The following is a 26,313-nucleotide window of genomic DNA, read 5'->3' on the forward strand; positions in this document are numbered from 1 at the left end:
CCATCACCACCCCCCAATAAATCAATCAATCAGCAAACACCAAAAAACACTAGGCCCAGATGGTTTTACAGGTGAGTGTCACCAAATATTCAACGAAGAGATCATTTCAAACAAACCTTACCAGAGAACAGAAAAAAGAAAAGTGCCACTGAATTCATCATATAAGGAGTGTAACACCTTGACACAAAGGACAGTATAAGGGAGAAAAATTGAAGCCTGTATGACTTATAAATACTGATGCAAAGCTCCTCACAAACAGCAACAAAAGCAAACCAAATTCAGCAGTGTGAGTTGTTCTTTAAAAATGTAAATGAACAGACAAGTTACAAAGTGCAAGAAGAGGTATGCAACATACACACCCAACAAAATCAACAACCAAACAGAACGATGGGCAAATTACACGAGCAGAGAACTCACAGCGAAGAAAATCTGAAGACGCAATAGATGTGTGAAAAGATACTTCAATCTCACTGATAATTAGAGAACTGCAAATTAAAACAACATGGTCACATTTTATACTCATCAAAACTGGTGAAAATTTAAAAGTCTAAATATAAGGAAAGAGGAACTCATAAACTGCTTACAGAGCACCTTGTTACAATTCCTTTCAAGAGCAATTTGGTAACAGGTAGAGGTCAGGATGTCCAGCCCAGCAATGCCACTTCTAGGTGGTCTGAGTGAGAGCGATGCTCCCATATTTTGTACAACAGGAATATTTATTGCCTCACTGTTGGAAATAGTGGCAAAAGCAGAAGCAATTTCACTGTCCTTCAGTATGGGAATACATATTTACATAAAAGTTTAAGAGACACAAAATAAAAGTACATGTTACAGATAAACATATATGTAATAAAAAATATGATACATATTTGAAGAAAAGATTACCTCTGGGGAAGGAGAAAATAAATAAGAATGGTATTTTACCTGTATCTGTTATGCTTTATTACTTTTTTCAAAAAGGGGAGATATGAAACAAATATGGCAAAACATTAACATCTGTTTAATCCTGTGAGTACATGTGTGTCCTATTATTTTATTTGATACATCTCTTATTTTGAAAAAAAGAATTTAAAATATAATAAAGTTAAGAAATACACCAATGCATTGTTACTAAATTTGCATTAAAATTTTTTTTTACTCCCAAGGAAAAAAAGCTTTTCTACCTGAATTGTTTTGTTTTACATCAGGGTCTTTGCATTCCTAGGCTCTGCTCAGGACACCACATTTGGCATCCTTGATGGCCAAGTATAGTACTGAGCTCTGAACTTCCAAGAACACCAAATGATTTTTTCCAATCTGGGCTAAGAAGTGCTTTTGTTCAAACACAAAGCAATTTTGAGGGGAATCTGGAAGCACTAGCACTAGTTGTTCTTAATTACATACTAAGAAGCTTCTTACTTAAATGACTTCTTTTTGGAAGTTAAAATTAAATAACCCTGGATAAAAGTTAATAGCTATTCACCAGTATTCTTCAGTCAAGATATTTGAGAATAATAATAAGCATTACTGCCATTCCCAGCTCAGCCCCAATAAATCCACAGCCTGAAAGTACTAGAGCTCAACATTTTCTCTGGAACCTGAATGTCACTGAAAGAGCAACTGCCACCTATTTCCGTCCTTTCTATCAAAACAAATAATAACAATGGCTAACACTTTTTAAGTACTTAAATTACAAGCTAGGAACTGTCTGAAGACCTTGATAACTTTGTCCTCATGACAACCTTTAAGATGTGGGAACTTTATTACCCTATTTTCCAAATAAAGAAACTGAGGCACAGAGAAAGTCAAGAAGCAAAGATCTAAAATATCACTGACCAACCATACTAGATTTGGATAGGGAAAGAAAATTTCCACTATGCCATGGTTGTAAAAAAAAAAAAAAAAGGCACACAAGTAATGTTAAAAATGATTGGCAATTGGCCATCAGAAACACAGAGTTAATAAAAAGTGATATTCTACAAGCAGCTGCTTCCTCTGGTTGTGATGTCATCATAAATCCTTAAATAAAACAGAGAAAGTAGTATTCTACTGTAGCACAAGAGAAAATCAATTGACTAACTATCTGACAGTGACGAAAGAACAAAAATGTGAAGAGAGTATGGGGGTAGATGGCATTTTAAAGGTACACTGATTATTTGGCATGCTGGATGTTCATAAACACACAGTCAGTATCAGCTATCCTGCTCTCAAGGGCTTATATCTCTAAGTATCTTCTTACTCATAATCAAATTAAAACAAAAGCACAACAACATATTTCACCAAATCAGCATACGTTATTAAAAATGCAAAGCTGGGCACTTACAAACTGCTGAGGGCTCCAGTTCATGGAGATTAAAGGAAACCATACTAATAACGGCCTTATATGGTAAAGATGAGGAAACATCATTCTGAAAGACATTTTGCACTAGGATCTAATGAGAACACAATTCTCATTCGTCTGCACAACACATACTCATTTATCATGTAGTGAATAAACCAAAGAATCCATGTATAATTAGCTAGATTGTGAGGGGCCATTCAGAAAGACATCCACCACATGTCATGGTGACAACACAGTTTACCTGAACCTCTAAGCAGCAAATTTAAATGAATGCAGAGGCTCAAAGGAAGATGTACAAGAATTAAAGCCAGCTTTTAGATATCTTTTTAAACTAAAAACTGAATTATTTAAGAAACTCCCACCAATCTTCTAAGGCTTAGAGATAGAAAAACTTCACTTTACTAACAGATCAGTCCACTATTTCACTAGGGATAAATCACCTCTGTTGCTTAATCTAGAATATTACTACTTTTCTGGCATGGAATTGAAGTTTAGCTGAAAATGTAATAGCCATTTAGACTCCTTGCTTTAAATAAATTTTGATTCATTGATTACTTACTAGTCCCAATCACATGCCATAGGATAGCTTTTATTATACCTTTCTAGCTAAAACTCCAAATGATTGGGATTACTAGCATGTCAACCCAACAAGTGGCAAAAATGGCCAGCACCAAGTTTTCCAAAGGCTCTGGTCCAGAGCCAGTTCATAAACTTGTGGGACATTGGTGAAATAGGTCAGGACACTGGCCTACAGGCATTATTATCTGAAAGATCCAGTACAGCCTGCCCAGAGCCAAGCAACATGAGACGAAAGGAAAACTCAGCTTCCAAAGCATGTATACAGCTGGCACAAGGGAGAGGTGTAATGGCACAATTTCCACGTGGCTGGCCAGAGCTAAGGGTGATGTCTTTGAGCATGTTCCAGCCAGCAACCTTCACTGTGGCAGAAACCGTCCCAGATACAAGCACTATCATTTGTTTTGGGGAAAACACTTAAAAATCTTGAAGTAGCTAAAACACAGCCGAGTTCCTGGAGACTGATACTTCAACTAAACCCACAGAGTTAGGCAACATTTCCTCCAATGGGCATTTTGCGGGGAGAAGGTGAATGAAAATCAAAATGTAAGCATCAGTAAAAATATAACCTTATCAAATTGCTCTAAAAAGGAAAGTTCATAACTTAAATAACTTAGCAAAAAACATTCCTCTTTAGGCACACTAAATGCAACATAAACCTTAAGAAATCTGGCGAAACCCTGTCCCTACAAACAAATATAAAAATTAGCCAGATGTAGTGGTGTGCACCTGTAGTTCCAGCTACTTGGGAGGCTGAGGTGGGAGGATCACCTGAGCCCAGGAGGTCAAGGCTGCAGTGAGCTATGATCGTGCCACTGCACTGTAGCCTGGGTGACAGAGTGAGACCCTGTTTCAAAAAAATAATAAGGCCAAGCGCACTGGCTCACGCCTGTAATCTCAGCACTTTGGGAGGCTGAGGCGGGCGGATCACTTGAGGTCAGGAGTTCGAGACCAGCCTGGCCAACATGATGAAACTCCATCTTTACCAAAATTACAAAAATTAGCTGTGCATGATGGTGTGTGCCTATAGTCCCAGCTACTCAGGAGGCTGAGGCACAAGAATCGCTTGAACCTGGGAGGCAGAGGTTTCAGTGAGCCAAGATCACGCCACTGTACTCCAGCCTGGGTGACAGTGAGACTCTGTCTCAATAATAATAATAACAATTTAATTAAAATTAAAAAAATAAAAAAGAAGAAATGATATTTCTTAGTTGTAAGGGCATTTCCAATCAATCTTACTGGAAAATCACAACAGCTTCCACTTATTAACAACGTATCCCCCAACTTTTTTTTTTGAGACGGAGTCTCGCTGTGTCACCCAGGCTGGAGTGCAGTGGTGCAATCTCAGCTCACTGCATGCAACCTCCATCTCCCAGGTACAGGCGATTCTCCCGCCTCAGCCTCCTGAGAAGCTGGGATTACAGGCACACACCACCATGCCCAGCTAATTTTTGTATTTTTTTTTCACCATGTTGGCCAGGCTGGTCTCAAACTCCTGACCTCAGGTGATCCGCCTACCTCAGCCTCCCAACGTGCTGAGATTACAGGTGTGAGCCACCGTGCCCAGCCCAGTATACTTATCAATCTCACGTCTCCTTTTAAAAAGGAATCCACATTTAAGAAGTACACTCATCCTACATATTGAGGGCAGTACTGAGTACAATTAAAAAAACTGTTAATGTACACAAACATGTACAGACAATTTCTGACAGATGTGTCTCAATAAAGTTCTGTGCTGGGATGTGTTTTTAAAGCAGCTAGTGGTGTATTACCCATGTACCGCAGCCATGTTCACCTTCCCAAACTCTCAAAATTCAACATTGGGAATTTTGCTTCCAATATGTCCTACATATTACAAAAGATCATTCAGAATGACTGTTTCTTCATGTAAGAATGATTCCTCACATAATTATTTCTGACCCACATATTGGTTTGCAGTTGAAGACACTACCAATTGGTGTTAAAATGGATCAATCTAAGCTGGGCACGGTGGCTCACACCTGTAATCCCAGCACTTTGGGAGGCCGAGGCAGGTGGATCACCTGAGGTCAGGAGTTTGAGACCAGCCTGGCCAACACGGTGAAACTTCATCTCTACTAAAAAAAATACAGGCCGGGCATGGTGGCTCACACTTGTAATCCCAGCACTTTGGGAAACCAAGGCAGGAGGATAGGTCAGGAGTTCGAGACCAGCCTGATCAACATGGTGAAATCCCGTCTCTACTAAAAATACAAAAATTAGCCAGGTGTGGTGGCACATGCCTGTAATCCCAGCTACTCCAGAGGGCTGAGGCAGGAGAATTGCTTGAGCCCGGGAGATGGAGGTTGCAGTGAGCTGAGAGCGTACCACTACACTCCAGCCTGGGACAGAGTGAGGCTCTGTCTCAGGACAAAAAAAAAAAAAATTAGCCAGACATGGTGTTGGGCACCTGTAATCCCAGCTACTTGGGAGGCTGAGGTGGGAGAATCACTTGAACCTGGGAGGCGGAGGTTGCAGTGAGCTGAGATCGCACCACTGCACTCCAGCCTGGACAAGAGAGCGAGACTCCGTTTCTGAAAAAACAAAAAAGATGGATCAATCTGATAATCACTAGTTCCTGCAAGAAAGGAAATGTAATATTTTGTTAAAGTCGCACAACGCTTTACCCAGCAGGCTTACTCTCTCTCATAACTAATGTATGTTTTCACAAAGTAATAAATTCTCATGGTGATAAAAAGTGACACACATTCATTCGAGTGATAAGTCAAATAAAATATTCCCCTTTAAGAAGCTCAAGGTATCCCACATACAATTTCTTTCCAGTTTGCATTCTGGAGTGTATCATATAAACCCACACCTTCCTAGGGTGCTGGATTCAGACTGCTTTCTACACGGTTTCCCTTATCTAATCCAACTCAGGCAGCTGTCTCACTTCCAGTACTTTTCCAACTCCTGATGTGCAGTCCTCTATGCCTATTATCCAGACTGGTTACACCACCCGAAGATGTAAGGGCCTAAGAGCCCCCACCCCATCCTGGGGAAGGCAAGCAAAGATACTTTACATGACCTGACTCAAGGAACAGTTAAAGATTTCCACATTGTTCAAACCCCTACCTAATATTCATCTAAGTTTTCATTTTAGGAAAAAATGAGTATCAAAATCACTTTATGTGCCTAAATTTCAATCATAACTTATTTTTGGCTTTGGGTGATACATACTGAGAATTCTTCAACTCAGCAAGGAGAATGTTAAGTCACACATGTGCTCAGAAGTAGAGGAAAAGTTTTCAGCCCAAGCATAAGGGCTCCATTCACATTGTGCAGAGTTCAAAGGCGTCAGAAGGATATCTATTGAAGTGGGTTTTCCATTTTTTTCAACTTCCTTTTTCTTATGACAGTATTATTTATGTGGATACATGTTTTGTTGGAATTTCTTAAGCCCCTGCTGCTCCACGGGGAGGAGCTAGAGTGATTGTGGTCACGGGACAAGGGGACAGCGGCATGGAAATAAAACAGAGACTCAGCAGCAGACCAAAAAGACGGGTGCACACAATATATGACCTGTGCACAGGCTGGTCCCTGAGAGTGACAGCTCATGGCCCAGGAATAAAACATTCTGAGGAGGCTTTACTTTAAGGGAACCAGAAACACCATCCTTGAGGTAAAAGGAGGTGCTCTGGAATAAACCCTACAGATTGAGTTACCCTGTAAGGTAAGGTAAGCTAGAAACAAAAGCTGCTGGGAAGAGGGAGTGTGGGCCTACAGAGACTTCACCTGCCTGTGAGTAAAAAACAGCAGTCTTTTTGGACAGAGGTGAAAATGCCAAGCAAATAATTTTTGCATCGCAGATCCTCTCTAAAAACTGGGTTTAATACTGAATAGACCATATTTTAAAATCAATTAAGAACTTGAGGGAAGTTATTGTAAAACTACAAACATTTTATTATCAGAAAGCAAAAACATGGAAAAGTTAACATTTCCTTACTCAACCTTGCCCAAATATGCGATAGCAACCAGAGTATTTCCTAACTTCCTGACTTAAAGAATTTATAAAGTGAAAACCTAATACTTTCTGCTCATTACTACAGACAAGTAATTCCATATGACGCTTCTGGGCTGAGAACAAATAAAAACTTGGAACCCAAGATGCGGTAGAATCTAGTAAAATAAAATTGAGCTGGAAAGCAAAAGCTGAAAAGCAAAACAACTATAGATGTAAATGCAATATGGGAAATTAAAGCATTCAATATCAAATCAGAAAATAGATAAACTGGTTGTCTAAGCCCTCATAGTAAGCAAATGACAGTGGAGATTGATCTACTGAAACCCTCTGTGAACGCTGAAGAGCTCCAGGGCTAACCCTTCCCATCGCAGCTCTGCACTGGTTTAATCCACAGGCCTCAGAATGAAAATCCATCCTCCTTGAAGTGGAGATGAAAAATAGAAAAATATTACAACTTGTTTTGGGGGGTGGGGGGGCTAATGCCTTGGGCTCCATGGCTTAGTCAGTTCATACAAGCAAGAGGACTGCAATATAGACTCAATTCAGTCAGCCAGAAATGAAACCCAAGCCACCGTTCCTCCAAGAAAGCAGACACGTGTCCCATCACACACCCTCTCAGCTCAGTCTTCCCCAGACTCAACTCAGGTCCCACCCCTAACTGGCAAAGATATTCAACTTGGCAGGAGCAGATGATTTGCTACATGTGGTTATAAGGTGGCTTCTGGGCAAAACCGTGACTGCAGAAATGTGTTCATGACACCTTCAGTTTATTTCAGAGTAATGCGTATTCAGATACCTTTCTTTACTGGAGATATAGCAGTTTTCCCAGACTGGGGTTACCATCTTTACACACTGAGGGTTTCTGCTGGCAGCAAGTGCCGCCCTGCTTAGCACAGACCAGCACGCTCCACAAACCCAGGAAAGAGTTAAACGTTCTTTGCACTTGACTCAGTGGCTTCTCTTCACCACACACTCCCAGATCCCACCATTCTCTGAGCCACCCGTGCAGCCAATCAAAGCAAAGGAAGGAAATTATCCTGGCCGGCTGACAGCCACAGCGCTCTGATGGCCATATATGGTAAAAACCACTGTCAGAGCCCTGTCAGGCCTGCAGGCCGGCTGCTGTGGACATATCAGTGAACTGCAGCAGCAGGAGAAGCTGGCCAAGGAAACGCACAAAGGCTGCCTGCTCATCTCCAGGGGAGGGGGTGGGGTGGAAACCATCATCTGCCAGGGCACACACTCAGTGAGTCACAGCCACTCACTGTCATCAAAAATAGCCCCAGGGTACACTGGGAAGTTCCTTCTGCCAGGACTTTGTGTGCTCCATTGTTAACTGGGGGTGAGCAGGGTGCCCACCCCACCCCTCCCCACAAAACTGTGGAAAACACAGTCACTAGGAGAAAATGAAAAGGCCCTTCTGTGGCACTTCATGTGGTAATGAGGCCAGGCCGCGCTCGTGTGGCTGGCAGCTCGTGACATAATTTGGAAGTCATTGTTCTGCACCTGGTGCCCTCCCCTTGCATCCTCCACCCCTCCCAGTCCTGTCCCCCAGCTTTTCACGGCCTATACACTTGGCAGTTTAAGGTGCTCCAGGCATCAGACAATCTATTTCAGGAGGCAGTGAATGGGCATCCCATGACATGTCAGGACACTGGCTGGCTCTGAACAAAATCCTCTGCCCCAACACCAAAGCTACCAAATGCCAAATGTCCACATCTGTACAAAGGGCTACCGGCACTGCCACTGTTGTCTAAAACAGAGTACCGCAATGTGTAGAAATGGAAATTGCCTGTCAGCAATGCACAGTAAGGCGGACATGCAGCCAATGCAAATCCAGCAGGTGCTGGCAGAGACTGTGGATCACACAGAAAAGCACCGTCAGGAGACTGCCATTCCCTCTCAAGTAGCCCATGAAAGAAGGCACTTATCAGCACGGCGCCTGGCACTTAAAGGAAGCCTGCAACAAATGTGAACTGCTGTGATTTCATCACTGTCACTGTGTCCTCACAAGGCATGATATAGACCAAGTACTTTCCAAACCTAAGACAATTCTCTGAGCTGACAGAATGAAAGCCCTGACAAGTTACTGTTTTTGTTATTAAACTCTCTAATCCCAGAGAAAGAATGCAAAGGATTCAGAGTCCATTAGACCACAGTTTCTTTTTCTTTTTTCTTTTTGAGACAGAGTCTTGCTCTGTTGCCCAGGCTGGAGTGCAATGGCGTGATCTCGGCTCACTGCAACCTCCGCCTCCTGTGTTCAAGCCATTCTCCTGTCTCAGCCTCCTGATTAGCTGTGGTAACAGGCATGTGCCACCATGCCCAGCTAATTTTTGTATTTTTAGTAGAGACAGGGTTTCACCACGTTGGCCAGGCTGGTCTCAAACTCCTGACCTCAGGTGATCCACCTGCCTCGGCCTCCCAAAGCACTGGAATTACAGGCATGAGCCATTGCGCCCAGCTAGACCACAGATTCTATACCCCTCCCTCCCCCAAAAAATTCGTTCACACTCAGTAGAAAAAAAAATTAATAAAAATATACATGTACAAATCAAATAAGGACTCAGCAACCTAAGTTCTGATCCACAAACAACCTCACGGTCTTGGACAACCACTCAATTTGAGTTTCAATTTCTACAACTGTAGAACAGAGGAATGATCCCACCCTACCAAGTGAAAAAACGGAGGCACTGTTCATGAAGGGGACTATCCACGTATGATCTGCTGACATTCTGCAGTCTCATTTCTATGAATGTGACAGAAGTCACTGCTTTTTCCTAAAGATGATACAAAGGAAAGATGCCATGTTGATCTAGTTATAACAATGATTCTAAAATATAAAACAGTGCTTTTTCTAGTTCTTTTCCCCGTAACAAATCAAGGAAAATACCAATTTTGCCAAATTCACACTGAAAGTGAAAGAGTCAAGAAATGTAGGATTTTCTACCAAAAAGCTATCATTCAGCTTCTTTTGACTCATAACGTTAGTTCACACTTTGCATAAATGATTTGTTTCCCTTCCAATCAAACATTCTATTTCTGCAATACTATAAAAATCCACCTAAACTAGAGATCCTGGAGTCTGAAGGAGGAATGTGCCTACCACCTACTTCTTTGCCCTCCTGGGGACAGAGCCCGTCTACTAACTTAACAGTTTAAAAGCTGGGTTGGCTCCTCTTCTGTTTCATCTTTAGCTCCTACACAGAGAAAAAAAAACCTGAATTCAAACTGAATCTTCTCTGTGATGTCTTCCTTACCTCCTAAGCCTAGCATGCAACTGATCTCTCACACCCCAGTGCTAAAGCACTTCATGCACAAAGCACTCCCCTGGAGAGATCAAGCACAGTTGTTGAAGCTTCTTAAAAGCAAGAACCTAGCCGGGTGTGGTGGCTCACACCTGTAATCCCACTTTGGGAGGGCAAGGCAAGAGGATCAGGAGTTCGAGACCAGCCTGGCCAACACAGTGAAACTCTGTCTCTACTAAAAATATAAAAATTAGCCGGGCGTGATGGTACACACCCGTAGTCCCAGCTACTCATGAGGCTGATGCAGGAGAACTGCTTGAACCTGGGAGGTGGAGGCTGCAGTGAGTCAAGATCGCACCACTGCTGCACTCCAGCCTGGGGAACAGAACAAGACTGTCTCAAAAAAAAAAAAAAAAAAGCAAGAACCCACCACAGGTCCCTGCACATGCAGGCACTAAGGAATGAGTATGTGAATGCATGAATGTGATTTTTCTAAAGTGCTGTGTTAAATTTCACAAATATTTAGGCAATAGTTAGCTCTTTGTATGTGCTCTGGTAATATTACTGATAATATTTTTCAAAATCTCAATATGTAATAAGTTCATTGTAAAAAAATATTTTTAAGTGCAGGTAATTATAAAGAAGAAAATAAAACATCACTTTTAGGCCCATCAATGTTAACATTGCACATTATTTCCTAAAAACTAATAACACAATTGAAGTTAAGTACGAGATAATGACTATGATCTTAAACACATTTTTTAGGTTATATGAAGGTACCATGGAATACAGGATAACAAAATCTTGCCACATAACGTAACTTTCTCTTGCTATTCAAAGGAATCCCTCAATTATTCACTTAGGACTTAAGAATGTTTATATCTATATAGACATTATATTTCTATGTAGATTTTTCTTAAAGGCTAGGTGGAAATATAGTGTTCAAAACTACCAGAAAGCCTTTTAGGTCACTCTGACTTACTCATATATGAATTGTGTGAACTAACATTATGAGTCACATAATACAGTCTAAGAATATATGTATTAGTTATCAACTGCTGATTAACAAGTTATCCTAAAATTCTGATTAAAACAATAAACATTTATTACTCACACAGTTGCTAAGGATCAGGAATTCAAAAACGGCTTATCTTGGTGGCTCTGGCCCAGGGTTTTTCATGAGATAGTGTCAGCCAGGGCTGCAGTCACCTGATGGCTTGACTAGGGCTGCAGGATCTACTTTCAAGATGGCTCATCGCATGGTTGGTTGAGTTGGTGCTGACAGTCGTCAGGAGGTCCTATGGACCTTGCCACAGAGCTGCTGGAGTATCCTCACAACATGGCAGCTCCAAAAGAGACAAAGTAGAAGCCAGTGGGCTTTTATGACCTAGTCTCAGAATTCACACTCCATCAATTCCACCATACCTTATGGTTACACAGGCCAGCCCTATTCAGTGTGGGAGGCCACCTACCACAATATAGCAAAGCAAGTTTTTGGAGAACCTGCACAAAAGGCTACCATATACATAGCCACCCAGTTTGCATCCTCTATCCAAGTGAGTCAAGAGATCAAGAGCATATAATTCTAACCACTCCCTCCATCTGTTAAGTGAATAATAATCTTAATAATGTGATAATGCAGCCTGTGGTACCAGCGGTATGAAGAAGCAACTAAGAGAACCCAATGGACAAGTTCCTCTGTTTCAGTAAATAATCAAAGGCAACATCTGAGCTGGATAATGAACAGTAAGAAAAGACCACCAAGTATCATCATTAGTGGAATACTGACTGAAATGAATCAATATCTCTTCCTCAACAAACATGACAGAATCATTCTAAAGCAGCCCTCATCAATCTAGGTTCTATAAGAAATTAAAGTCCTAATGCTCTAATATATGCTATTATAGGCAATGAGCTCTTTTCCATCCTATGCATCTAGAAGACTGGCTATGTATCATCCTTGGGAGAACCAAAAAAAAAAAAAAAAAAAAGCCATTCAAATGATTTTCTGTAGAGCTAAATTCTTTCATAAAAACCTAGATGAAAAACTGCAAAATGAGTTGAAAAATGGTTCACAGACATAAATAAAGCAAGATCCCAAATATTCCCACACACAGCTCCTAAAATAAATAGGAGAAATACAGTTGCATATAAGAAAGTACCACACAGCTATAACAAAGGAGCTCATGGGAGAGAAGAAGAGATCATGACCCAAAAAGCTAACAGAGACCTGGCCATACCCATCCTATCCTGGCCAGAGCAGCGCTCTTGTCCCAGGTAGTTTCTGTGAGGGTGAAATCAGCTATCATTCCAATTCACCAAAGTTGCTTCACAGTACTTCATAATACTCAAGGAAGGAAGGGAGAAAGAAAGCAATTTGGGAAGACAGGAGTCATCTAGTTCGCATCCTCCATCCAAGAGAATGTCAAGAGATCAAGAACATATAATTCTTACTGATTCCTCCCACTCCTACTTGTTTAAGGCAGGATTTACAGGCTTGTTGTGATATGAAGTGTTGTGTGTGTATGTGTGGGGGGGTTGTATGTGTATCTATCCAGAAACACTGGTGTGTATGAGCCTCCATGGTTCACAATAGGGAGCGAATGTCTCAGTTCTATCTACATCACGAGTGTGGCTACTCCACAGAGGAAAGGCTTATTCATGCCAACGTGGTAGATTACACAGAGGGCTGAAAACCTGTGTGCTCTTGAGACAAGGCAGCTGGTGCAGTTGTGGCAAGAAAAAAAAGTATCCCTCATAGCCAAAACCACAAAGCCAACTTATGTTCAGCAAGACTGCTATTATTCATCCTCTGAAGGACTAAAGAATAAGTAAATACACTAAGCCACACCTTGAAAAGTCATGGCAGAGTGGCAAGCCACAGCTTGATGGAAGCATTACAAAAGAGAGTGGGAATCACGTGTGCTAATCTAAATCACCCCACCTCAGGACTGAGGACTTTCTATATTCATCTGGCAGTGACCTCTTCAAAAATCCCACTTTCCCTAATAAAACCTTCCTAACAAACACCTCATAAACCATATGCTTAAAATAAGCATACATTCATTCTTAAGTGTGCTGCTTGCTGCATATGTGTGTGTCTTTGTATATGCATGTGCTTTGATGTATTTATCCCTGTTACTCTTTTCACGTCAGATTTTAAGTCCCGGAAGACAGAGACCATGTCTAACTTATTTTACATTCTCCCAGAATCTAATCACAAGCCTCATGAGGTTGCAATAAGAAGCCTTGTTTACTGCTGACACTAAATAGCTTTCAAAAGAAATTCATGGAAAACCATGTTTTCAAATGGGAGCCTTTCTGAAAGGGTCATAATCCAACTTAATTCCAAAGTGTACATATTCAATATTATTATGTACAGAGTCCCAAATGCATCACCAAAACTAACTTGCCTGTCTATAACCAGAAACGAAAAAGGGAAAACATTCTCAGAAGCCCATGAGATACCTATTAAAAGCTACACCCATCTTTTAAGGTTCGTGTTTAAAATCATCCCAGGCTGCTATCAACATGTATTGGAGCCTAACACACATCTAAATAACATTTCTTGCTATCTTGATTTCAAACATAACTTCATATTATAATTGGGAATTTAGTTTTTCTTTGCCTTTAAACCAAAGCAACACCTCATGATAAAACTATTTCATAGTTGCCAAGACACTAAAGTTGTAGGAGTCTCTTTTCCAGGGTAAAGGGCCCTAGTATTACAAAGCCCTGTACTAAAAAGGGATTAATGGGTTCACCATGTAGTTGGAGTCCCCATCATATTTCTTCTTCGAGGCTGCACTTCTAACAAGGAGACAAACACCTCAGTACCAGCAATCTGCTAGGATGCTTTCTTAGACACAAGTGCTCCTGAAGGGCACAGATGCTAGCACACAGCAGGTACTCAGCTTATAGACAATCAAACCAACTAATCGTATATGAAGACTCACTCATATTGTGTAAACAATCAAATATCAACTGTAAAATGTATAACCATTATTCAAATATTCATGACTATACCAAAATTATAAGGTAGATATCAAGAAGGCAGTCAGCCCCATAAAGAAATGTAGGTTTTCTGGTAACATGGAAGATGGTTCTATTTTCTACCAGCTACTGATGTCTGGCAACCAGGCAGCATCTCAGGTAGGAACAGCAACTTAGAAGAAAAGAAAGGCAAGTGTCACCTGATGCTCCAGGGCTCATGGGCCAAGCCCTGCCACAGCAGATCCTACTGAGAACTACCTAGGCACACGACTGTCATGAGGGACCACAGGACCACTCCTCTTTGCTGGGCTCAGCTTTGCCTTAATGAAAAGGCAGCCAGGAGTAAAAAGGCATCTACTTGCCAAAGTTATACATTGAATTAGGGGGACAAAAATGGAACAAAAGTGTTTTCTTTGCTGAATTTTGAGTGCACACCAACTGCACTGGAAATCACTTCATGGCTGAGAACCATGGGAAGTGAGAAGCATTTCTGACATGATCTAAAATTTCCAAGGCAGAAAATAACTTTTTTTCTTTTTGAGACGGAGTCTCGCTCTGTCGTCCAGGCTGGAGTGCAGTGGCACGATCTCAGCTCACTGCAACCTCCGCCTCCCGGGTTCAAGTGATTCTCCTGCCTCAGCCTCCTGAGTAGCTGGGACTACAGGTGTGCACCACCATGCCCAGCTAATTTTTGTATTTTTAGTAGAGACGAGGTTTCACCATGTTGCCCAGGCTGGTCTCGAACTCCCGACCTCAGGTGATCCACCCGCCTCGGCCTCCCAAAGTGCTGGGATTACAGGCATGGGCCACTGCGCCCAGCCAGAAAATAACTTTTATACACAGCTGCTTATGTTACAGAGAGAGAAACAGAGGAGCGGAAGGATAAAGAGACACATCCACGTCCCACTACAAGTCAGTGACTGAGCCAGGACCGAACTCCACAGCTCATCGATTCCCAGATTTGTGATCTTTCCTCTATGCCACACTGATGCTAAGAGCTAAATACACACACTTTAATACACAAAAATCTCACATAGTACACATGAACCTATCAATTATAGAAAACCAAGTATTGATCTTATTTCCAATGGCTGTCACAGGGCTTAGCTTATACCAATGTCACCTCCTCTAAAACAAACTCATATTTAAGGAGCAAAGCTACACAGACAGTATTATAGCCTGGGAAAGACCCTCGATGCTCCTCTAAAAAGCAACACCTCATCTAAACATGACAATTTGTAAAGCAACTTATTCTATCCTAGTTCCCATAATGCTGGTTAAAGAACAAAATACAAGGACATATTCATTAAGTGTATGTAGGTCATTGAATGCAAGGGAAAACCAAATCATAAGATCAGTTAGCTGGGGCACTGCATACAGGTCTCCCTCAAATGGGATAAGTGAAACTCAGTTTCTCATGGTTTGCAAAAGCAAAGATGAACTCACAGAACCTTTGTGGATGTGAAAGCTGAAAGGAAATGTCTGAATTCAGAGGAAGATTAGCCATTCATTATGTCTATTTTGTGCTTCTTAATTGGCTTGTTCCTTTTCTTTGAAGTAAAAAAAAGTCTTACATTTATCCCTCAGTCTATAAAAGGGGAAATAAAAACTCGTAACTCCAAAACAAATCATGGTGCTCCAGTGTCTGACCTTAGCTGACAAGCTATGGCTGTCTTCTCAGTTGGCTGCCATAAAGCCTACCAGTAAAATGTCAAGTTTCCAAATGCCCCTTGCTCTTGGTGAAGGAGCAAGTTAAAACAATGTGGAGACCAAATGCAACTGGCCTTGAGTTCAAATCCCCAAAACCAGATTAAGAACACTTATAACAGTGTAGTGTACTTATCTGCCACTGAACGACAATTTTTTGAACAGAAATAAAAGTATCTAAATAAAAAATAAATGTTCAACCTAATGAAAAGATTCATCTTCGCCAATAAGAAGGTACATTTCAAAACACGTATCAAATTTGTTCCCCAAAGGCACCCATCTCCCTTCTTTGGTTAGGAGATGGTTCTACTGTGTTATCTATCTGGCCACTGAAGTAAAAATTAGATGTTATAATAAAACAAGTTAGTCACCAGCATCTCTGAAACAAAAGTCCAAGAGAATTGGACATTTTCCCAGTGAGAGTTTTCCCAAGGAAAAAACATCAACATACAATGGGAAACAACCCTTTGACAGAAATTCACTTTATTGTAACCACTCTCAGAATCACATGGTCCATTGTGATGAGATGTACCCTGAATATAAGGGGCTCAGACACAGCGGGGATCCACTTCCCCCACTGTTTTCAGCAGAGTGGAAACAGCTGTCATACGACTCAACATCTGCATCCTCACCAGCACCGAGCCCTTATCACTAGAGCTCAGGACCCACCAAACTCATTTTCCTCCTAAAAACTAACTAGAAAACAACTGTTTTTAGGCCCTCTTCACAGCTTTTTTTCTTCATTATTTGCAATTCTGGGACTTGCTGATAAAGTAACTATAGATTTTGATCTGCAATATTCATGATTGGTCAGCAAATGCACAAAATTCCTATCTAATCTCCCACCTTGGAGCAGGCTTTCTGGGAGAATAAAGGAAGGAGGAGTGCTTGGAACCCCACTGAAGTTGAAGAACACATAGAACCATTCTCAGTAAAGATCCTTTATTTCTACCACTTGTTAACACTGTTTAAACCTTATGCTGAAACTTATTATTGTCCAGAATTGAAATCTGTATTGAGGACATTTTCTTGAGTTCTTATTCAATTTCCTACTCAAAAAAGGAGAAGAAAAGAAAAGAAAAAGGGCTCATCCTTATGACTTCACAAAAAAACAGAATATTATCTTACAAATTTCTGCTCTTTTGAAAATGTAACTGTTTTTAAAACTTTACTTTGGAGTAAAAGCCGGTTTTTAAAACTGCACTCTAAAAGAAAAATTTTTGTGAAAAGCAGATGATTAAGAATGAAATCTTAAAATTCCTATGCCTGCCCATGCTCACAACATTATAATAATTTTTTTATCCATAGAAGGCATCCCCAGAACAGAGGTCACTATTCTATTTAATGATTCTCTGTTAGAGAAAAACTGATGTGGTTAGTAAGGCGTGTGGAACTTAACCTCAATTACATCAGAGTCTAATGGTTTCACAAATACAATTCTTAGTGAACTGTCCATCTATTAAGGAAAAAATATGGAGACTATCAGAGGGTGTCTACCAGAATGGAAGATCAAATTACCTACCTTGTGCAGAGGGAGGACAAGGAATGCTCCTCCCCCACTTGCCTCTATGATTATGGCAACAAATCTGGGATTGACAGCACAAAAGGAACTATCCCAGGTCACACGAGAAACCCGGATGTCATCATAGCACTGGTCATTTTTCACCGCTTGCCCAAATACATGCCGAAACTTGCTCTGTCGTACCACTCGCCTCATCGTGTCTGCAAAGGAAGAGTGAGAATTATGTTAGAATTATGCACCAAACTGAAAGCTTTACTTTTACAAATGAAATGCTCCAAGAAGGAAAAACAGAATGGTATGGCATTTTGTCTGCTCTCCTAAAAAGTAGCCAAATTGCGATCCAAATTTCTTTTAGCAACACATACCCGGAGACAACTGCAAAATGCATCAGGGAAAGAATTACAAAGAAATGAAAAATGCCTAATTCAAGATCCAGAAACAGCTCATCAGTTTTAATTTCAATGGAAAGATTAAGGGAAAGAATTAAAGAAAATTAGCCTTTCAGGGTTGGGTGGGAGCTGACAGATAATGTACTTCAACCCTTCCCCTTTTACAGATAAGAAAACTCCAAAGTGAAATTCTCTGGTAGAGGTGAGGCTGAAGAAAGCTGAAAAACAAGTTACGATTTTGTGGCTTTGTCCTCAGCCTGCCAAGGTAATTTTTCAGATTGTAAACATTTTCCCTAGACATCAACACTCTGCTGTCTGAGAATTATGTCTATTCCCCAGAGTGTTTCAACAAGAATAACTATGGGAGGAATTCAAAAGACACAGCCATCACCCTTGACTTCAAAAGCCTAATCTCCTTCTAACACAGACATAATAATCAGAGCAACTCACTACCAAACTGCCTAGTGCTAAGTGGTACACAGTGAGAAACAGGAAAAGTCAGCCTAAAGCAGCCTAACGGGTAAGAGCCAGGTCTGGGAAAAGCAGAGCAAAAGTATTTAAATGGAAAGCAATGTGATCAAAGTGATGTTTAGGATGACAGTAAATGTGGCAGAAGCACACTGGACGGCTTACACAGGAACAAGCTCAAAGCCAGGTACTGGGCTAGGAAGCTATTTGACAGTAAACCAGACTTGAGGAAGGCCTGGAGTGATACAGCAGTAACAGCTGGGACCCAGGAAAGGAAAAATGCAGGGGCTATAGTGGAGGGGAAACAAAACCAGGCTGGGTTTTCACTGAGCTGATCATCCACCACAGCCACTTCCCTAGTAAACCAGGGACTCTGAAGGGGAGGGGAGGTGACACAGAGCTAGGTTCCTAGGCTGCCTTATGTGTCATTTCAGACTCCAAATTCAACTAAATCACCTGATAGACACTGAAAGCTTTGTGCTTTCGGATCACCAGGCCCTCCCTGATTAAGATTTCCTAGACTGCGCCCAATGTAATTTTCCTACGTGCTACTGCAGGACATTCTGTTCATGTTGGTTAGATAGAAGGAGCCTGGATAAAAATCTAAGTGGAAATGGAACATGGTTCAACGTCGACAACTCAGCTGAAAATCAGATCCTCATATACAGAGGAGAGCTAACACCTGTCCACTCATGCCAGACGGGACACATGGTGGGCTGTTGCTAATTCCTTTCCTCTAATTCCCTTCCTCATGGCCCTGAGCCCACTGCTAAATGCAGAGACGAATTTATTTTTGCCAGAGTCTCTTACCCTTCCAAGGCATGTGTGAAAGTGGCCTCTCTCCAATGCTGGGGGCATGTAGCTGGGCTGAAGTAAGAGACCCTTGGCAGGCAATTGAGCATCCACGTTTCTTAGCCCAGCTGTTATTGCCAGACTTTCCCAGCTGACTACCAGGGCCATACATTTTGAGTCTTTGGTAGAGGAGATGGCAAATGATTCGTGGCCAGGGTCCTTCATTTTGGAATCAATATGAATACTTCTCAAGCGTGAGTTAGATAAGACAGCTTCCACGAGGTGGTGAGAAGCAAAAGGAAAGCACATCTATACAAAAGCCAACATACAGCCAGCTGGTCTCGGGCTCCACTTCCCCACACAACCATCTGCAACCATCTGTACAAGTTACAGAAGCTGCAGTCCCCACCAGCATCTTCAAGCAAGTGTATCAAAAGTAAGCTAATGTAGAAGAAAAAAGGATTGCACCATGTCAGCGTTAACATCCTTCATAAAACGTTCTTACAAATTCATACAATTAAAACCCAACAGAAAATTAGACAATGGACATGAAGAAGTAATTTACAAAAGAAACACAAACAGGACTTATCTCCACTCCTTCCTAAAATCCTAATAAAATGAAAGCAAAACACAAAAGCAGGTAAAAACATGAAAGGACAGGAGGACTAGAAAAGAGCCTACAAGAGAGCAAATGTGACAACAAACTTTTGAAGATGGAAAGCTGTCGTGCACATGTAACTGACTGAAGTGTGAGTGTCCTCTACTCAGCTGAGTCTCAGGAGGAGCGCACAAAAAGGACATCAAGGCCCACTGTGAATCCCCGGAACACTCCAAGGAGAAACTGTGTGTCTGCAAAGACAGGGATGTGGGAGAGGGGCTGCAGAGAAAATGACTGAAAGCCTGAATTAGGAGCAGCTGGACACCCAGATCCCCTCTGTCCAGGGCTGCACAACCAGGGTACTGGCCTGCCCTCTCCCCAGCAGAAGCCAGGAGAGGCCCGACTACAGGCCCTGGACTGGATGACACCCAGCAGAGGTGTGAACAGGTGCCTCACTGACAGCCTGGTTCTATACAGTGGGGCCTCCAACCCCTTGTTCCTCTTGGCTCCCAAGATACCACCTGCCCCATCCCACAAGAGATCAGACATCACTGCCCTCAGTGAGGTCCACCATTCAATGTGCCCCTCCACCCACACAGGCACAAGGTCAGCTTTTAGAACCTCACTTTTAAATGTGAATGGATATTTGAGGAAGGCCTCTCACTTGAAAAAGACAATTTTTCCTCTTCACTCAGATAGGCCAGATACCATCTAACCTCATAAAAATATGAAGATTAATATAAATATGTAAAATGCTTTGTCTTCATTGAAAGATACTATACAAATCTTCTGGCTGACATACATACTAAACTACCTTAAAAAGTGATTTCCACCAGGCGCAGTGGCTCACACCTGTAATCCCAGCACTTTGGGAAGCTGAGACGGATCACGAGGTCAGGAGATCAAGACCATCCTGGCCAACATGGTGAAACACCATCTCTACTAAAAATACAAAAATTAGCCAGGTGTGGCAGCAGGCGCCTGTAATCCCAGCTACTCGGGAGGCTGAGGGAGGAGAATTGCTTGAACCTGGTAGGCGGAGGCTTCAGTGAGCTGAGATCACGCCACTGCACTCCAGCCTGGGCGACATAGCAAGATTCTATCTCAAAAAAAAAAAAAAAGTTATTTCAATATTATGCATACTTATTTTCGTCCTAAATACCTGTGGATAGAATAATATAGAAGTTCTTTTGCTACAATCACAGAGTAGAATGTTAGCTACAGAACAGAGACAGTAAGAAAAGCCAGTGCTTCCGCAGTGCTGTGTTGAGTGAGGCATCTCTAAGCGGAGCTTGAAGGGCAGTGTGAGCCCATTCATCTCCAAGGTCAAATCTGATCTGGGCTCAGCTGTGTACATATGGCATAGCTGCTTTTCTTGCACAAAATGTCTCAGGCCCTCCAGACACACAATAGAGCAAACTCCAGAGTCAGACAGCCTTGTAAGTGGGAAGCACAACTGTACTATTTACTTCCTGGCCGTGGTAGAGTACAGCAAGTCATTAAGTCTCCATTAAGTGTAAAATTCTCTATCCAAAGATGGGTACAATGCATACAAAGTTGAAGTGATCATTAAATGAACAATTGGTGATGGGATGGTAGCAGGAGATTCTTATGCTATAATAGTACCTTGTATGGTTAAATACACAAAATTAATCACTCAATAAATACTAGCTACTATTGTCATCCTAGTAAGTGACATAAGATAATTTGGATTCAAATCTGAGCTCTGCAACTATTAGCAAATTACTTAACCTCTCTGAGCCTCAGTTTCCCATCCACAAAATGAAGGGAATGATACCTGTAATAAGAATGTAGGCCGGGCATGGTGGCTCACGCTTGTAATCCCCGCACTTTGGGAGGCCAAGGAAGGCAGATCACTTGAGGTCAGGAGTTCAAGACTGGCCTAGGCAACATGGTAAAACCCAGTCTCTACTAAAAATACAAAACTTAGCCAGGAGTCCCAGCTACTAGGGAGGCTGAGGCATGAGAACTGCCTGAACCTGGGAGGCAGAGGTTGCAGTGAGCCGAGATCACCCCACTGCACTCCAGCCTGGTACAGAGCAAGACCCTGTCTCAAAAAAAAAAAAAAAAAAAAAAAGAATGTAAACCAACCACAGACAAAGAAAGCCCAGGCCCAGATGACTTCACTGCTAAAGTCTATCAAACATTTAAAAAATACCAAGTACTCACAAATTTTTCCAAAGATAGAGAAGGGAACACTTCCAAACTAATTGCATGAGGCCAGTATTATCCTGATACCAAAACCAAACAAAGACATCTCAAGAAAATTACACACCAATATCTCTTATGAATACAGATGCAAAAAATCCTCAACAATACCAGCAAACAAAATTAAGCAACATAGAAAAAGAATTAGAATTATACACCACAATCAAGTGGGATTTATCCTAGGAATGCAAGGTTGGGTCAACATCTGAAAATCAATTAATGTAACACATTATATCAATAGAAGAAAAAAAATCACACAATTATCTCAGACACAGAAAAAGCATTTGAGGCTGGGCACATTGGCTCATGCCTGTAATCCCAACACTTTGGGAGGCTGAGGCAGGGGAATCACTTGAGGTCAGGAGTTCAAGACCAGCTTGTGCAACATGGTGAAACCCCATCTCTATACTAAAAATACAGAAGTTAGCCAGGCATGGTGGTGGGCACCTGTTAATCCCAGCTACTCGGGAGGCAGAGGCAGGAGAACTGCTTGAACCCGGGAGATAAAGGTTGCGGTAAGCTGAGACAGTGCCACTGCACTCCAGTCTGGGCAACAGAGTGAGACTCTGAATCAAAAAAAAGCATTTGACAAAATCAAATACCCTTTCATGATAAAACACTCAAGAAACTAGGAATAGAAGGGAATTTCCTCAACCTGATAATGGGCATCCATGAAAATACCACAGCTAACTCCATATTCAATGGCAAAAGATGCCTTCTCCCTGAGATCAAGAATAAGATGAGCTTGTCCACCCTGCCACTTCTATTCAGGATTGTAGTACAGCTTCTAGCCAAGGCAATTAGGCAAGAAAAAGGAGTAAGAGACATTCAGATTGGAAAGAAAGAAGTAAAACTATTTCTGTGAGCTGAAGACATGATCTTATATACAGAAAATCCTAAGGAATCCACTAAAAGAACTAGTAAGTTCAGTAAGGTTGCAGGATACAAGATTAATATACAAAAATCAATTTTTTTTTTTTTTTTAAGATGGAGTCTTGCTCTGTCACCCAGGCTGGAGTGCAGTGGTGCAATCTCGGCTCACTGCAACCTCCGCTTCTGGGGTTCAAGCGATTCTCCTGTCTCAGCCTCCCAAGAAGCTGGGACTACACCGCACCCAGCTAATTTTTGTATTTTTAGTAGAGACAGGGTTTCACTATGTTGGTCAGACTGGTCTCGAACTCCTGACCGCAGGTGATCCTCCCGTCTTGGCCTCGCAAAGTGCTGGGATTACAGGCGTGAGCTACCATGCCTAGCCGTATTTTTATAAACTCATAACAAACAATCCAAAAGTGAAATTAAGAAAACAATTCCACTCACAATACATCAGAAATAAAATACTTACAAATAAACTTAATCAAGGAGATGAAAGACTCATACTCTGAAAACTCAAAATACTGTTGAAAGAAATTAAAGACACAAATGAATGAAAAGACATTCCACGTTCAAAAATCAGAAGACTTAGCGCTGAGATGGCAATATTCCCCAAACTAAGATACAGATTTAATGCAATCCCTATCAGACTCCCAGAATTCTTTGTAGAAATGGATGAAGGGATTGATTGGAACTGCAAGGGATCCAAAAATATCCAAATTACCTTGGGGAGAAAAAAGAGAAAAAGTTAGGAAGACTCCTATTTCCTGATTTCAAAACTTACCTCACTACAAAGCAACAGTAATCAAGACAGTGTGGTACTGGAATAAGGATAGACATTTACATCAATGGAATATAATTAAAGTCCAGAAGTAAACTTATACATCTTTGGTCAACTGATTTTCAACAAGAGTGCCAAGATAATTCAATAGAAAACTCTTCTCAACAGATGATACTGGGACAATACGTAAAATAGCTAACTCAAAATAGATCAAAGACCTAGACATAAGAGCTAAAACTATAAAACTCTGAGAAGAACACATAGGAGTAAATCTTCACGGCCTTGGATTGGGCAACGGATTCTAAGATATGATACCAAAAACACAAGCAACAAAAGAAAAATTAGAAAAACTGGATTCCATCAAAATTTATAACCTTTGTGCCTCAAAGGACACTATCAAGAAATCAAAGACAACTCATAGAATGGGAGAAAACTTTTGCAAACCTTATATCTGATAAGGCACTTGTATCTAGAATATAAAAACAACTCCTACAATTCAATAATAAAAACATAGTCCAATTTAAAAATTAATCAAAGGACTTGAATAGACATTTTCCAAAGAAGATATACAAATGTCCAATACACATGAAAAGTTGCTGGACATCATTAATCAACGGAGAAATGAAAATCAAAACCACAATGAGAGACTATTCCATACCCACTAGGATGGCTAAAACAAAAAATTCTGAGAATAACAGGGTTGATGAGAATGCAGACAAATCAGAACCCTCATACACTCCTGGTGGGAATGCAAAATGTTGCAGCTGATGTGGAAAAGTCTGGCAGTTCCTCAAACAATTAAACAAAGAATTATCATAAGACCCAGCAATCCACTCCTAGGTATACACTCATAAGAACTGAAAACAGGTAGTCAAACAAATACTTGTACATGAGTCTTCAAAGCAGCATTATTTACAATAGCCAAAGGGTAGAAGCAACCCAAATACAGACTATCCACTGTATCCAATGGATAAACAAAATGTGATATTACCTGTACAACAGAATATTATTCAGCAATAAAAAGGAATGAAGTACTAATATATGCTACAACTTGGATGAATCTTAAAAACATTATAAATGAAAGAAACCAGTCACAAAAATCGACACACTAATTTATATGAAAGTCCAGAATAGGCAAATCTAGAGAGAGAGAAAGTAGATTCATGCTGGCTCAGAGTTTTTTCTTTTTTCTTTTTTTTTGAGACAGAGTCTTGCTCTGTTGCCCAGGCTGGAGTGCAATGGCTCAAACTCGGCTCACTGAAACCTCTGCCTCCCAGGTTCAAGCAATTCTTCTGCCTCAGCCTCCTGAGTAGCTGGGATTACAGGCGCCCACCGCCATGCCCAGCTAATTTTTGTATTTTTGGTAGAGACGGGGTTTCACCATGTTGGTCAGGCTGGTCTCAAACTCCTGACCTCAGGTGATCTGCCCACCTTGGCCTCCCAAAGTGCTGAGATTACAGGCATGAGACACCATGCTCGCTCTATTTATTATTTTTTTAGAGACAGAGTCTCACTCTGCACTCAGTGCAGTGGTTCAATCATAGCTCATTGCAGCCTGAAACTCCTGAGCTCAAGCAATCCTCCCACCTCAGCCTCCCAAGTAGCTGGGACCGCAAGCATATGCCACCACACCAGGCTAATTTTTTTTGGTAGAGATGGGGGTCTAACCATGTTGCCCAGGCTGGTCTCTAACTAATTGCTGGCTTTAAGGAATAGTTCCATCTCAGCCTTCCAAATTGCTTGGATTACAGGCATGAGCCACCATGCCTGGTGTATTTCTTTTAAGGTAATGAAAATGTTCCAAAATTGACTGTGTTGATGGTTGCAGATTATTTGATTTTATATATATACTCTGAACTGATATATATATATAAACCACTGAACTGTACACTTTAAATGAGTGAACTGTATAGTATGTGAATTATATCTCAAAACAGCTTTTTTAAAAAAACTATAAAGTGCTCAGCATAGAATCTGAAGCATATTACATACTATCTAACAAATGGTGGCAATTATTATTTAAGAGCCCAGTAATAGTTTTCCCTATCCAGGGAGAAAACCTAAGCAAGTCCCTACTGATTATGGGCTAAGAGTAGAATTTTCATATAAAAGAACCAGCACCACTTATCAAGGACTCTTTTACAGAATTTTATCTTCTCCCATTTCAGCATGGTATTTCTATAGTTTAATTTCTCTGCAAACAAAGGAAAAAATGGGAACTATCCCAAACACAAAAACTTCCTCTTCTTAAGAGAGCTGTCTGCACTGTCAAATGGTATTAGTGTTTTACCACTTTAAAAATTGTTCAGTTATAAACTTCCAAATTAAGATGGCATATCATCAAACTTAGGAGTTCTGTTATCAGCTATCTTGTCCCAAACTGATCAAATCATAAATTAGATGACTAAAATGTCCCCCTAAAACTAAAGCATTTTATAAAGGGATCTAATTCTCAAAAAAAAAAACAAAAAACTGATCAAATCATAAATTAGATGACTAAAATGTCCCCCTAAAACTAAAGCATTTTATAAAGGGATCTAATTCTCAAAAAAAAAAAAAAAAAAGAGTAAATGAAAAAATCCTGAACTAACACAATAGGCACAAATTCCAAGGAAACACTAGGTATGATTTTAAATGTCCTGTCAGAGAGTGGTTCAACTTTGGAAAAGCTGCTTGCTCATTAGGTCTTTTAAGTACAAATTCTTAAAACTGCATAGGCTCTTTCCCTTGCTTGAAACAGTAAGATCATCTCAGTAAATATAAATAAAGAAGAAGACAATGTAGCAGTAGTTATTTACTAAGCAAATCAAAGGAATATTTACAAGTTTCAAAATAGACTTA

The 26,313-nt window shown here is 40.9% G+C and overlaps 1 protein-coding gene across 8 annotated transcripts in view; it reads right to left on the bottom strand.

The window, feature by feature from the left end:
* Positions 1–26,313, bottom strand: part of CORO1C (coronin 1C) — a 123,192-nt gene that overhangs the window by 36,805 nt on the left and 60,074 nt on the right. For 6 of the 8 annotated variants that reach the window (XM_063614476.1, XM_055238614.2, XM_063614479.1 and 3 more), the window contains one exon: positions 17,346–17,545. In XM_063614476.1, coding sequence (XP_063470546.1) covers positions 17,346–17,545 — 200 coding nt within the window. Of the gene's footprint in view, positions 1–11,237; positions 11,268–17,345; positions 17,546–19,012; positions 19,217–26,313 lie in introns of those variants that run through there. The other 2 variants (XM_055238613.1, XM_063614480.1) reach the window with 2 other exon arrangements.

Source organism: Symphalangus syndactylus, chromosome 13, assembly GCF_028878055.3.
Source record: "Symphalangus syndactylus isolate Jambi chromosome 13, NHGRI_mSymSyn1-v2.1_pri, whole genome shotgun sequence".
Classification (NCBI taxonomy): Eukaryota; Metazoa; Chordata; class Mammalia; order Primates; family Hylobatidae; genus Symphalangus; species Symphalangus syndactylus.